Source organism: Vombatus ursinus, unplaced genomic scaffold (assembly GCF_900497805.2).
Source record: "Vombatus ursinus unplaced genomic scaffold, bare-nosed wombat genome assembly UNPS02014781.1, whole genome shotgun sequence".
NCBI lineage: Eukaryota > Metazoa > Chordata > Mammalia > Diprotodontia > Vombatidae > Vombatus > Vombatus ursinus.
In genome coordinates, this window is record NW_020954559.1 from 24,300,356 (window position 1) to 24,313,678 (window position 13,323).

The 13,323-nt window shown below is 38.6% G+C and overlaps 1 protein-coding gene across 2 annotated transcripts in view; it reads right to left on the reverse strand.

Moving 5' to 3' along the window:
• Nucleotides 1-13,323, reverse strand: part of LOC114046225 (interleukin-18 receptor 1-like) — a 46,847-nt gene that overhangs the window by 22,392 nt on the left and 11,132 nt on the right. For both annotated transcript variants that reach the window (XM_027866466.1, XM_027866467.1), the window contains exon 4: nt 2,091-2,256. In XM_027866466.1, the coding sequence (XP_027722267.1) occupies nt 2,091-2,256 (166 nt within the window). The remainder of the gene's footprint in view (nt 1-2,090; nt 2,257-13,323) is intronic.

A 13,323-nucleotide genomic window follows, 5' to 3' on the forward strand; every position in this document is an offset into this window, starting at 1 on the left:
ATACAGTATCACACTATGTTTGTAACATCATAAAAAATAAGATGCAGAGGCAGCTAGGTAGTACAGTGGATAGAGCACTGACCTGGAGTCAGGAGGACCTGAGTTCAAATCCAGCCTCAGACACATGGTGCTTACTAGCTGTGTGACTCTAGGCAAGTCACTTAACCCAGATCGCCTCACCAAAAAAATAAATAAATAAAATGCAGTGGAGCTTACTCTCCAGTAGATGATGTTTTATTAGCAAGAATGACCAGTGGATATGTCCTAATAGGCCTATGAATAATGATAGCTTATGAATTGATGGAGCATTTATGATTTATAAAATTTCTGGACTACATACATGTAAGGTAGTTAGTACAAGTAATCTCTTCCTTATTGACCTGATAAGGAAACTGAGGTTCAAAGACAGCCACCTGCTCTCAGTCTCACAGCTACTAAGTGGCCTAATGAACATACAAAGTAAGACATATTGCTCTTTCCACTAACCCATAATGCCTCAAAGCTAGATGAAACAGTAGGAAAAAAAAAAAAACGGGGCCAACATATTTAAAAGGGATTAAATCATCACTACTCTATATTGAATGCTTATTTTGTTTGTTTGTTTTTTTGGTGAGGCAATCAGGGTTAAGTGACTTGCCCAAGGTCACACAGCTAGTACGTGTCAAGTGTTTGGTCTGAGGCCGGATTTGAACTCAGGTCCTCCTGACTTCAGGGCTGGTGCTCTATCCACTGCGCCACCTAGCCACCCCTTGAATGTTTATTTTGATAAGTGTTTTTAGTTTTTCATTGCAATTCAGATTAAATGTTCTTAAATAAATTAGTTAAAAATGCCTAAAATTTTCAAAAGCAACCAAAATTAGAAATGAAAAAAAAACATAACAATGTGATACAAAAATACTTTCTTAGCAGGATATAAAACTGTAAAAGTAATTTTAAAAAAAATCTCTCAGGTGGAAAAAAACAATTAAAATGCTGTAAAAATCCTAGTATCAGGCACGCTGATCATTAAGCAAATTAGCTTAAACAAACTGGCTTTCATCAAATCAAACCCCAAAAATGGACTTGAGCTGAAATTCCACTGTTTCTCACGGAAAGGATGACAGATAAAGGTAGTGCGTGACTACTCTTTGTGGATTTGTTCCCTTGGCCTGCCAAAGACAACAAGGAAATCCAAAACTATCAGGCAATACTCAGGAGATGATGCTGTAATCAGAGGTATCTGCACCCATCGATACAAAATTATATGTCTCCATGAAAATTCCTTTCATCTCAAATTCATCTATCTGAGTCAAAGAAAGAAGTGCTTCCTTCTCCAGTAGGAGCCTCAATGAGGAATGATTGTGGTGGAACAGAACTCGTGTGCACTACAAACGTTTTGCTGCTTTCTTTCACGTAGGCCAGTTTACGCCAACTATGTGGTTTTGGAAACTTATTTGGTGTATGCTATTCACATTTCTTCAACTAACTAACCCACTGCCCAGTGCCCACCTACCTTTACAAAGCAAGAATGGACCAGTGGTAGCAGAAGTTGACTGCCTGAAAAGGATCTGGGATTCTAGGATTGCTACAATTTCATATGTAGGGGTGCCTTGCTCCTATCTATAGCAAGTTGGATTTCCATCAAGCAAATCAAATTTTCCCTTTCACTTTATTTTAAGGATTCTATTTTCATTTTTTGATCAATTTCTAGTTAGCAATGGCATCTAATATCAATCCATTGCAAGAAGACTACTTTTCTTGAGTTGAATCCCTAATGGACATAAGGCAAAACCAAAACCTTGTGGCAAATTTCATCTCAACATTTAAATTGTCTCAGATCTTAATATTCAGATCAATCCTCCTCACAACTTTATAAAGCTCCTAAGACAGATTCAAACTAAAGTCTTTTGCTCCAATTAAAAAAAATCTCAATGGAGATTGAGAATTTACTATGAAAGAAAGGAACAAAAAATCATTGCACTGAGAACCCTATAACTATTAATGAACTTTACAGATGAACAGAACAGAAGCAATACATTACAAAGAGACTAGCCTTTCTTGAACTGTGTCTCCCCCGTTAGTCCTTAACAAAACTTTTCAATAATTGTTACCTTAAATAAAGATATTTGATAGGCCTCTGTCTGGTAGTAATCATGGGTACAGTTTATGCTTAAGGATTTCCCAACTTCTACTTCTTTAGTCATTAAATATTTTGGGTGAAAACAACCATGCTCACTTCTTTTAGTGACAGTTATATTCCATTGATTTTCTTTGCGTCTGTATGGAGGAAAACATTTAAGAACAATTTAAAGCATTTTAATACAGTGAAATCCTGCACGTGATTTAAAAAAAAATATATCACTACCACTTACCTTCCCAACCTGCCCCCTTAGCCCTGTTTTATGAGATACTATCTTTTTTTTCATGAAAACAAAAGGAAATGGAAAAAAAAAACCTCATAGAATCACACCCACTTCCACACACCCAGACCCATTCTTCCTGCTTTGCAGTAGATTCAGTAATAGCAATTTTACCAACCAACTATATTACAAAACAGTACCTGGAGATGAAAAATTATCACAGAATCTTAGAACTGGAAAGGACTTTAAAGATCAGATAATTCAACTTCCTTATTTTATAGATGAGGAAAACGAGGTCCAGAAGGGTTAAATTGATCTCAGAATGAAGAAATGGTGGACCTGGAATATGAACCTCGGGCTCATGATTCTGGCTCAGTGCTCTTTCTATCATATCACACAGCCCCTCTACTACAGTAGCAGTGATCTTTAGGCGTAATCATCTTTTCCTTATAGTTTCTTTGCCAAAGAATAAACTGTTGAAGGTGATAACAACCCCATACTGGTTAGGTCCACCTTATTTATGCTGCTATATGTGTCCACTCATGGGGCTGGGACACAAATTTATCATATTTGTGGATGACACAAAGCTAGGAGAATTAGAAAATACAATGGATAGCAGAACTGGGATTCCCAAAGCATTCTAAACAAGCTGAAACTATGACCAATAAACTGAAATTTACTAACAACAAATAGATAATCCTGCCCCTAAGCAATATATACATATACATACACATGTGTATATTTGTGTGTGTTTATGTGTTCAAAATGGGAAGAGAAAAGTATGCATCATTCAAGTAGAAAAGAGTTGGGGGATTTTGTAGATTATAAGTTCAGTATAACACAATATTGTTAAGTAAAAAATTTTAAAATCTTAATAATCCTTAGGCTGCATTTGCAGAAATGTAATATTTTGAGTAAGAGATGTGACAATCCCACTGCCCTGATAAGACCATATCTAAAGTATTGTGTCCAGTTTGGGATACTACATTGTAGGAAGGACATTAAGTTGAAAATTATAAGATGAGAATGGTAAGAAGACTCCAAATTATGATATAAAGAATTAGTTTTCTCTAACTTTTTGTCTCCAGCCCCCTTTATACTCTTTGTATGTGTGTGTGTATTTGTGTGTGTGTGTATGTGTGTGCATATGAGGCAATCAGGGTTAAGTGACTTGCCCAGGGTCACACAGCTAGTAAGTGTCTGAGGCCAAATTTGAACTCAGGAAAATGAGTCTTCCTGGCTCTAGGACTGGCACTCTATCTATCCACTGCGCCACTTAGATGTCCCATATACATTATACTTCTGTACATTTTGGCTTCATATAAGAAACAACTTCCTAACAATGAATACTATTGGAAAGGGCTATCTCAGAAATCATCCCATCATTATAACAATGCCAACGACTTTGGTGACAAGAACTTTCTGGGTCTTGGGTTTTGTGGATGTAGGAGCAGCTGCAGGAGCATCTGCCAGGCTAAGATTCCACAGGGATTGCTTTACCAGGATGAAGGCTCCTGAGTTCAGGCTCCTGGGCTACCTTCATCAGGATCTGGGAGGAGATGGTGGTCATGGTGGTGGGAGGGGAGGAGGTAGTGGTTTGACTTGCCTAGCATGTCCTGCCTTCTTTCTCTTCTTCAGGGGGCCTTGCTGCTTTAGTTAGGCTGGTTAGTCTGTTCTGGGTGTGGCAGTGGTGGGGATGTCTGGCTCCTTTTCCATAGAAATTGCTCCTCTCTAGATGATGACTGTGAGATCGGTGAGGCTAGAAGTGGGACTGGTGGTGTGTGTACCATAACTCCCAGGGTTCCTGTGCCCATCTGATGGCTAATGCCAGTTGATCAGCAGTTTTTTTTTTTTGGAGGTAATGAGCCAGATAGGTCCTCTCTCCGTAATGATTTCTCCCCTCAATGACAGAGATGTGGGCTGTGCTTGAAGTAAGTCTAATGATAGTGGAGTAGGGGGATGGCTATTCCCAATATTCTTCAACTCAAGGTCCTGGGCTGTCTCTATCTCAGTCATGTTGCTTAGACAACTCAAGTCATACCCAACTGTGAGTTAGTAGCAGCATACTTACTCATGAAACCCAGTACATTGATTTAGTGTCAAGAGGCAGGCTTTGTTGTATGACCACATTTTAACCAGTTCTGTTAAATCTGTGATATATAGATAATGCTAGTGAAGCTACAAAAACAAAAAAAAAAAAAAAAAAAAGAATGTGCTTCTATGGATAGCCTTGACTCTGAAAGTCACGATTAAATAGATAACAGTTGCCTATAGGGGTGTGGCTTGATGGAGACCTTTGTGGCCCCAAATATTTCTCTCACTGGCTGTAATCATGTGTGATCATGATGTGTGAAGTTTCTGCCAAAAGAGATTTATTTCTTTGGGTTAAGAGGTTCAGTTGTGATGGAAAACAAACACCTTTTTAAAGATAGCACATTTAGCACATATCAGTCACTAATATCTTAGTTTACTGGGCATTTTTTAGCCTAATAGTTATACATTAGTGTAACAGTACATAATGAACTGCCTGGGCAGTGAAATTCCACAGAAGTTTCAACTCTGTATTCTAAGTACAAATCAGTGTGTGAAGTTTTTCTGGCTCAGGCTTGTATGGAACCTCAGTTTTTGTTTTTGTTTTTGGTCCTGTTTCAGGTTTATAGCATTTCAGTTAACTCTGCAAAATGGTCTTTAATCTTTTCCATACCTCCTCGTATCACTCTTTTGAGAACAACTTTGTATCTTTCTAGAAAAAAAAATTTCTTTTTATATTCTGACAACCCTTGCCAACACTCTGCCTTTTCCCCTCCATGCACACTGACAAATTAAAAATAAAAACGTCAGTTGAAGAATCTTTGACAGAATTTTCAGCATCTTATATATGAAGTGTGCAAGTGGCATATAGGATACGTCAGCTAAAAGTTCAGTATAATTTTTATTTATACTGGATCATGTAGTAGAGTTACAAGAGACCCCAGACCTTGACTACATGTAATCTGATAGCATTTGTTTTTTTTCCCCCAATTACGGGTTAAGACAATTTTTTAGCATTCAGTTTTACAGGATTTTGAGTTTCAAATTTTTCTTCCTCCCTCACTACCCCCCCTCTTCTGAAAACAGTAGGCAATTTGATACAGGTTATACATGCGCTACCATGTAAAACTCAGCTCCGTATTAGTTATAGTTGTGAAAGAAGAAACAGATCAAAAGGGAAAAAAAAACCATGAAAAAGAATAAAGCAAATGAAAAAAAAATATGCTTCGATCTGCAATCGGAGTCCATCATTTCTTTGTCTGGAAATGGACAGCATTTTTCTTTGTGAGTCCTTCGTACTTGTCTTGGATCATTGTGCTGCTGAGAACAGCTGAGTCATGCATAGTTGATCATCCCACAATGTTGCTACTGTTCACAATGTTTTCCTGGTCCTGCTCATTTTACTTTGTATCAGTTTGGACAAGTCTTTCCAAGTTTTTCTGAAATTTACCTGTTTATCATTTCTTATTGCACAATAGTATTCCATTACATTCAAATACCACAGCTTATTCAGTCATTCCCCAATTGATGGGCATCTCCTCAATTTCCAATATTTTGCCACCACAAAAAGAGCTGCAATAAATATTTTTGTACATGTGGGTCCTGTCCCCTTTTTTGTGATCTCTTTGGGATACAGACCTGGTAGTGATATTACTGGATCAAAGGATATGCAGAGTTTGGTTGCCCTTTGGGCGTAGTTCCAAATTGCTCTTCAGAATGGTTGGATCAGTTCACAACTCCACCAACAATGCATTAGTGTCCCAATTTTCCCACATCCTCTCCAACAGTTATCATTTTCCTTTTTTGTAATATTAATCAATCTGACAGGTGTGAGGTAGGACCTCATAGTTGTTTTAATTTACATTTCTCTAATAAAAAGTGATTTAGAGTCCTTCTTCATATGCCTATAAATATCTTTGATTTCTTCATCTGAAAACTGTTCATATCCTTTGACCATTTATCAACTGGGGAATGGCTGGTATTCTTATAAATTTTACTCAGTTCTCTAAATATTCGAGAAATGAGGCCTTAATCAGAGACACTTGTTGTAAAGATTGTTTCCCATGTTTCTGTTTTCCTTCTAATCTTGGTTGCATTGGTTTTGTTTGTACAAAAGCTTTTTATTTTAATATAATCAAAATGTATCTATTTTATATTTTATGATGCCTATAACCCCCTTAACTTCCTCTCTAAGAATCTGGATGCTATACCACTTGGTGTATATGTGTTTAGTATTGATATTGCTTCATTGTCTATGGTACTTTTTAGCAAGTTGTAGTTTCCTTCCTTATCTCTTTAAATCAGATCTATTTTTGTTTTTACTTTGTCTGAAATCAGGATTGCTACCACTGCTTTTTTTTTTTAACTTCAGATATAGCATAATACATTCTGCTCCAGCCTCTTACCTTTACTCTGTGTGTGTCTCTCTGCTTCAAGTGTGTTTCTTATAAACAACATATTGTAGAATTCTGGTTTTTGATCCACTCTGCCATCCACTTCTGTTTTATAGGAGAGTTCATCCCATTCACATTCACAGTTGTGATTAGTATCTGTGTATTTCCCTCCATCCTATTTTTCCTCCTGTTTGTCCTCTCTCTCCTTTCACCCCTTCCCACCTCACCAGTGTTTTGCTTCTGCCAACCACTTCCCCCAATCTGCCCTCTCTTCTGTCAGTCCCTCCCCTTCTACTTTATCTCCTCCCCTCCTACTTCCCTGTCTGGAAAGACAGATTCTTAAATTCAACTGATTGTGTATATTATTCCCTTTTTAAGCCAATACTGATGAGAGTAAGGTTCAAATTATGCCCATCACCCACCCTCACATCTTCCCCTCCTCTGTGCCTCTTCATGTGAAATTACCCTATTCTACTTCTTCCTTCTCTACTCAGTGTACTCCTCGTTCTCATCTCTTAATTATTTTTTTCCTTCAAATTCCTTCAATTCAGCTTATACCCATAGACTCTGCCTATGTATATTTGTTCTATCTGTACTGTTGTTGATACAATTTTTAAGAATTACAAGTATCATCTTCCCATGCAGGGAAGTAAAAAAGTTTAGCTCTTTTGAATCCTTTATGTCTTCTTTTTCCTTTTTACCTGTTTATGCTATTCTTGGGTCTTGATAACAAAGATCAAATTTTCGGTTTAATTCTGGTCTTCTTATGAAAGCTTGAAATCCTTCTAGTTCATTGAATAACCACTTTTTTCTCTTGGAGTATTATGCTTAATTTTGCTGGGTAAATGATTCTTGGTTGTAGTTCTAGCTCTTTTGCCTTCCAGAATATCATGTTCCATAACCTCCTATCTTTTATTGTTATAGCTGCTGAGTTCTGGGTAATCTTGATTGTGGCCCTCTGATATTTGAACTGTTCCTCGCCACTTGCAGTATTTTTTCCTTGACCTGATAGTTCTGAAATTTGGCTATAATGCCCTTTGGAGTTTTTATTTTGGGATCTCTTTCCTGACGAGATTGGTGGATTCTTTCAATGCTTATTTTGCCCTCTAGTTCCAGGATATCAGGGCAACTTTCTTTCATAATTTATTGAAAGATGCTGTCCAGGTCTTTCTTTTGATTATGTCTTTAAGGTAGACCAATGATTCTGATATTGTTTCTCCTATATCTATTTTCCAGGTCAGTTGTTTTTCCCATGAGGCATTTTACATTTTCTTTTATTTTTTCATTCTTTTGAATTTGTTTGAGTGATTCTTGATTATCATAGACATACTAGCTTTCACTTACCAATTCTAACTTTCAAGGAGTTGTTTTCCTTGATTAGCTTTGTACTTTCTTTTCTATTTGGTCAATTATACTTTTTAAGGAGTTGTTTCTTCAGTGGGTTTTTGTATCTCCTTTTCCATTTGGACAATTCTACTTTTTAAGCATTTGTTTTCTTTTTCCAAGCTGTTGACTCTTTTTTCATAATTCTCTCACATCACTCTCATTTCTCTTCCCAATTTTTCTTCTACCTCTTTCATATGATTTTTAAGCTCCTTTTTGAGCTCTTCCATGAGTTCTTTTTGGACTTGAGACCACTTCCCATTTTTTTTTGATGTTTTGCTCACAGGTGTTTTGACATTGTTATCTTCTTCTGAGTTTGTGTCTTGATCTTCCCTGTCACCTTAATAACTTTTTATGGTCAGATTCTTTTTTTTTGTTGTTGTTTGCTCATCTTTTTTTGGCCTTTATCCTTTCTTTTAAATTTGAGCTCTGTTCCCAGGGTGGAAGGAGCAGTGTCTCAGGCTTTCTGTGCCAGGGGCTGTAAGCCCTGGTTATTTACCTGGTGCTACACTGATGTTGCCTTGAGGCCCATGGGGTACTCTTGTGTCTGGTGATGTGCTGAGGGGTTGAGGTGAGGGGAGGGGCTAGAGCTACTGGAGGCCACAGTTGTCTGGCAGCTTACTTGGTGCTGAGCTGGGATCTTAGTGGTGGTGTCTGGTATGTACTGAGGCCTGGTGGGGTGTGTCTGTGTTTCCCTGGGGATACCCTGAAGCACCTGGCTTCCTGTTTGCTTAGACACCTGTGGGGTTGGCATCTACCTGTTTGCCTGGAGCTATATTGAAGCTCCTGGAGGTCTGGCCACTAGAGGATGCCTGTTTGCCAGGGGCTACACTGAAGCATGTGGCAGTTCTCAGAGCTAGATTCTGCAGGGACACGTGGAGGGTTCTGGTATTGTTGTTTGCCTGTTCTACCACACTGAGGCTCAGTATCTCCTGCTGGTTTGCTGAGGTGGGGTTTGGGACTGGCTTGCTGGTATGCTTCCTGTCCTGGACTGCACTCCCCTTTTACCTGAGTGAGATCTTCCAAGTTTATTGGGTTCAAAGATTGTTTCGCCCTGTCTTTTTGCTGGCTCTGTTGTTCCAGGATTTGTTTTAGGGTGCTAGTTTATGGTTGTTTGGAGGTGAATATGGGAGAGTTGGGGTGATTTACTGCTCATTCCAACATCTTGGTTTCCAGAAATACTTCGACTACATTTAATCTAAATTGGCTCCTACAGTATGGCCCTCAGGGTGCTTGCGACCCACCAAAGCAGCCTTGGGCAATATGCTGTGTAGGCCTGCCCAAGGGTATTAGGCCTCTTAATCACTTCTTATTAAAGGACCAGTGAGCCATGTTAGCTCTGTCTAAGAATAGCTTTGGGGTCTGAGGATAACCTGAGCCATAGTTACATCATCTACATTTTTTTTTTAGGCAATTGGGGTTAAGTGACTTGCCCAGGGTCACACAGCTAGTAAGTGTCAAGTGTTTGGTCTGAGGCAGGATTTGAACTCAGGTCCTCCTGACTTCAGGGCAGGTACATCTACATTTTTCGCAAGCCACCTGAAATCCTTGAGTGGGCTGCAAGGGGCCTATAGGCTGCAGCCCACAGGCTGAATATTGTGTAGTTCTGATCTATTACATCCCCAACACCCAGTCATTCAGCCTTTTCTAGGGAAGAGATGATTTCTGAGACATCCCTTTCCAATTGTGGATAGCATTCCTTGTTAGGAAGAAAGCCAAAATACATTTAAATATAATGTTTATGAGACACCTAGGTGGTACTGCAGACTCAGAAGTGACTTGTCCAAGGTTATACAGCTAGTAGGTGACAAAATCAGCTGGGGGACACAGTGGATAGAGTGCCAGGCCTGAAGTTAGAAGACTCTTCTTCCTCAGTTCAAATCAAGGCTCAGATGTTTACTAGCTGTGTGACCCTGGGCAACTCACTTAATCCCATTTGCCTCAGTTTCTCATCTGTAAAATGAGCTGAAGAAGGAAATGGAAAACCACCCCAGTATCTTTGCCAAGAAAACTGCAAGTGGGGTCACTAAGAATCAGACACGACTAAAAATCACTGTATGAGGAACACGACTACTACTGAATCTACTTTTCCTTCTACTACATCCTACTGGCTCTCCAGAAAAGAGAATTTTTTTTTATCAAATCATTTCTTGGGGAGCAGGACTTAAATCATCTGAGAGGTTTATTTCAATTGTTTTTAATATTCTGAATATTCAGATCCACTATTTAAACTCCAAGGGGATTTTTTTAACTCAAGCGTCCTAATGTCACTAATGAATTTGTGCTCATCCAATCATACCCTCTCTGTGACAAGTGGGCCCTTTTGTGAAAGACAGTGTGCGAGGTGCCATCTGAGTGTTTCATCAGGAGCACTAGCATGTAACTATTAACGAAGCAAGACTAACTGAACCTTACTGGCAACTACACAGCCTTAAAGGGCTGGACAGAAAACAGAGGAGAAAAAGAGGGGATAGCCTTATTCCCATGATAAAGCTGAATGGGTCAATCACAGTCAGGGAACAATGAAGTAATAATACAATGCAGGGAGTCTTAAATGCCACACACAAAAAAAGCTTGAATTTAACTTAAAAGTCAAAAAAAAGAACCAATAAAGCCTCTTTAGTTAGGAAGAGACATTTTGAGAGTTGTACTTAAGGATTAATAACATTTACAGAGCACTTTAAAGTCTGAAAACACATTTACAGGTATAATCTCAGTTGATCTTCAAACAACTCTGTGAGGTAAATATCATTATTATTCCCATTTTGCAGCTGAGGAATCTAAGGTTAAGGGACTTCCCCAGAGTCACACTGCTCATCCTGAAGAGGGATTTGAACTCAGGCTGAGTTCAAGCTTAGCACTCCAACCCCTATGCCAACTAGGAACAGCTGAAAATCTGTCCACTCATAGCAGTAAGCAAACCAAGTTGGGGAAATGCAACGAGGAATGGAGTGAAGGAAGAAGACCCCACACTGTGCTATGAAGCAACCAAAAGTCCCTGAAATCTTGAAAGGTTTCCTTAGACCTATTTTTTTTTGCTTTTTTTTGGTGAGGCAATTGGGGTTAAGTGACTTGCCCAGGGTCACACAGCTAATGAGTGTCAAGTGTCTGAGGCCAAACTTGAACTCAGGTCCTCTTGACTCCAAAGGCTGAAGCTTTATCCACTGTGCCACCTAGCTGCCCCACCTTAGACCTACTTCTAAATAACTTTCAGATATTTCTTTAAAAACACACACACACACACACACACACACAACAACAACAACAACAGCAACAACAAACAAAACCTACCTTCAAAGAAAGAAAGTTGCCATCATTGAGAACATTGACTTTCATTCAGTATGTAACTTGTGTTGCCTATTTATTAACATGTTGCCTCTCCCATTAGAAAATAAGATCATTGAGGAAAGGCTTTTGCCTTCTTCTTTTTTTTTTTTTTTGTTAAACCCAGGACTTATTACAAGTGCTTCTTGATTGATTGCTCTTAAATATTTCTTACCTCTTTCCCTTGATTTCTTTCTATGTTCTATGGTATCCCCTCCCAGAAGAATGCAAGCTCTACAAGGGCATGGACTGTTTTTATATCTCTAACACCTGGTACAATGCTTTGTGCTTTGCAAGTAGTTATTAAATCAACCTACCCCACTTTCATCTCAAACCCAACATGCTTAAAACTTAATTCATCACTTTGCTCTCTCAACCTGTTCCTCTTTCTAACATCTCCATTTCTATCAATGGCATCGTAGGGTCAGAGGACCATAGATTTAAAGCTGGGAGTGACCTTGCCATCTAGTCCAATCCCTTTATTTTGGAGATAAGAAGATGGAGGACAATATGGTGGTTAAGTGACTTACCCAAGGTCACATAGGTAGTGGGCATTATTTCCCTAAAATTTCCCCCCCCTCTTTTAGCCACTTCCAGTTAATAAGTCACCAAGTCCTATCAATTCTATCACCAAAATTTCTTTCAGGTTTGTCTCTTCCTCATTATTCCAATGCCACTTCTTTAGTTCAGGCCATGATTACCTAAGTTTTTACAAGATAATTAGTTTCACTGGCTTCAGCCTCTCCCCATTCCAATCCTTCCTACACAGAAATATAAAATTAATATTTCTCATGCACAGGTGTAAAATGTATTATTATGTTGCCCAACAAACTTTAGTGTTCCCCTCATTGGCTAATGAATAAAGCTTGAACACTTTAGCTTGATATTCAAAACTCTACAAGATCTAATTCTAAACTACCTTTTAACTTTATCTTCCATAATCCTTCCTCATATATTATCCTAGAACAACTCACCCTACTTACTGCATGCTCTCCTATTTCTTCACTTTGGCACATTCTATTCTTTCCTTATGGGTAGGTAGGCGTCTCAGTGGATAGAGTGCCAGGTATGAAGTCAGGCAGATTCATCCTCCTGAGTTCAAATCTAGCCTCAGATACTTACAAGCTGTGTGACCCTGGGAAAGTCACTTAACCCTGTTTACCTCAGTTTCCTCAACTGTAAAATGAGCTGAAGAAGGAAATGGAAAACCATTCTAGTATCTTTGCTAAGAAAACCCCAAGTGGGGTCACAAAGAGTTGACATGACTGAAATGACTGAATAACAACTCCTTTTTTATACCTGGCTTATTGTTCTCTCTCTGTTGAAACCTTAATCATCATTCCAGCCTTAGTTATAAAGCTATTCCTTCATTAAGTCTTCCCAGAGTCCTTCAACCAATTGTGATTTCTCTTTCATCTGTACTGATAGTGTGTGTGTGTATGTGTGTGTGTGTATATGTGTGTACATCCTATGTACTTACATTCTAATCTGTATTATAATTATTCCTGTTTATATCTAGTAAAGTCCTCTTCTTGGCCTAGAGGTGATCCTGGATTCTCAATATAAAGTACAAACCCCGACAGCTTCCTCTAAGCTGGAAAGCCTATGAGTATCATCCTCTGAACTCAAGTTCAGAGAGCTTCGTTACCAAAGTGATTAATGTAACAGAAAAACTTTTTAAGACCATCTATTAAATCACAGAGAGGCTATCATCTGTGGTTGTGGAAACGCTCTGGTACACTGGTAAAAGCATAGATCCTTTATGTATTGAAAAGAGTATATGCATGCTTTATTTCCTGTATTAGATTGTAAGCTTCCTGAGAGCAGGGACCTTATTTTGTTTATATCTGTCT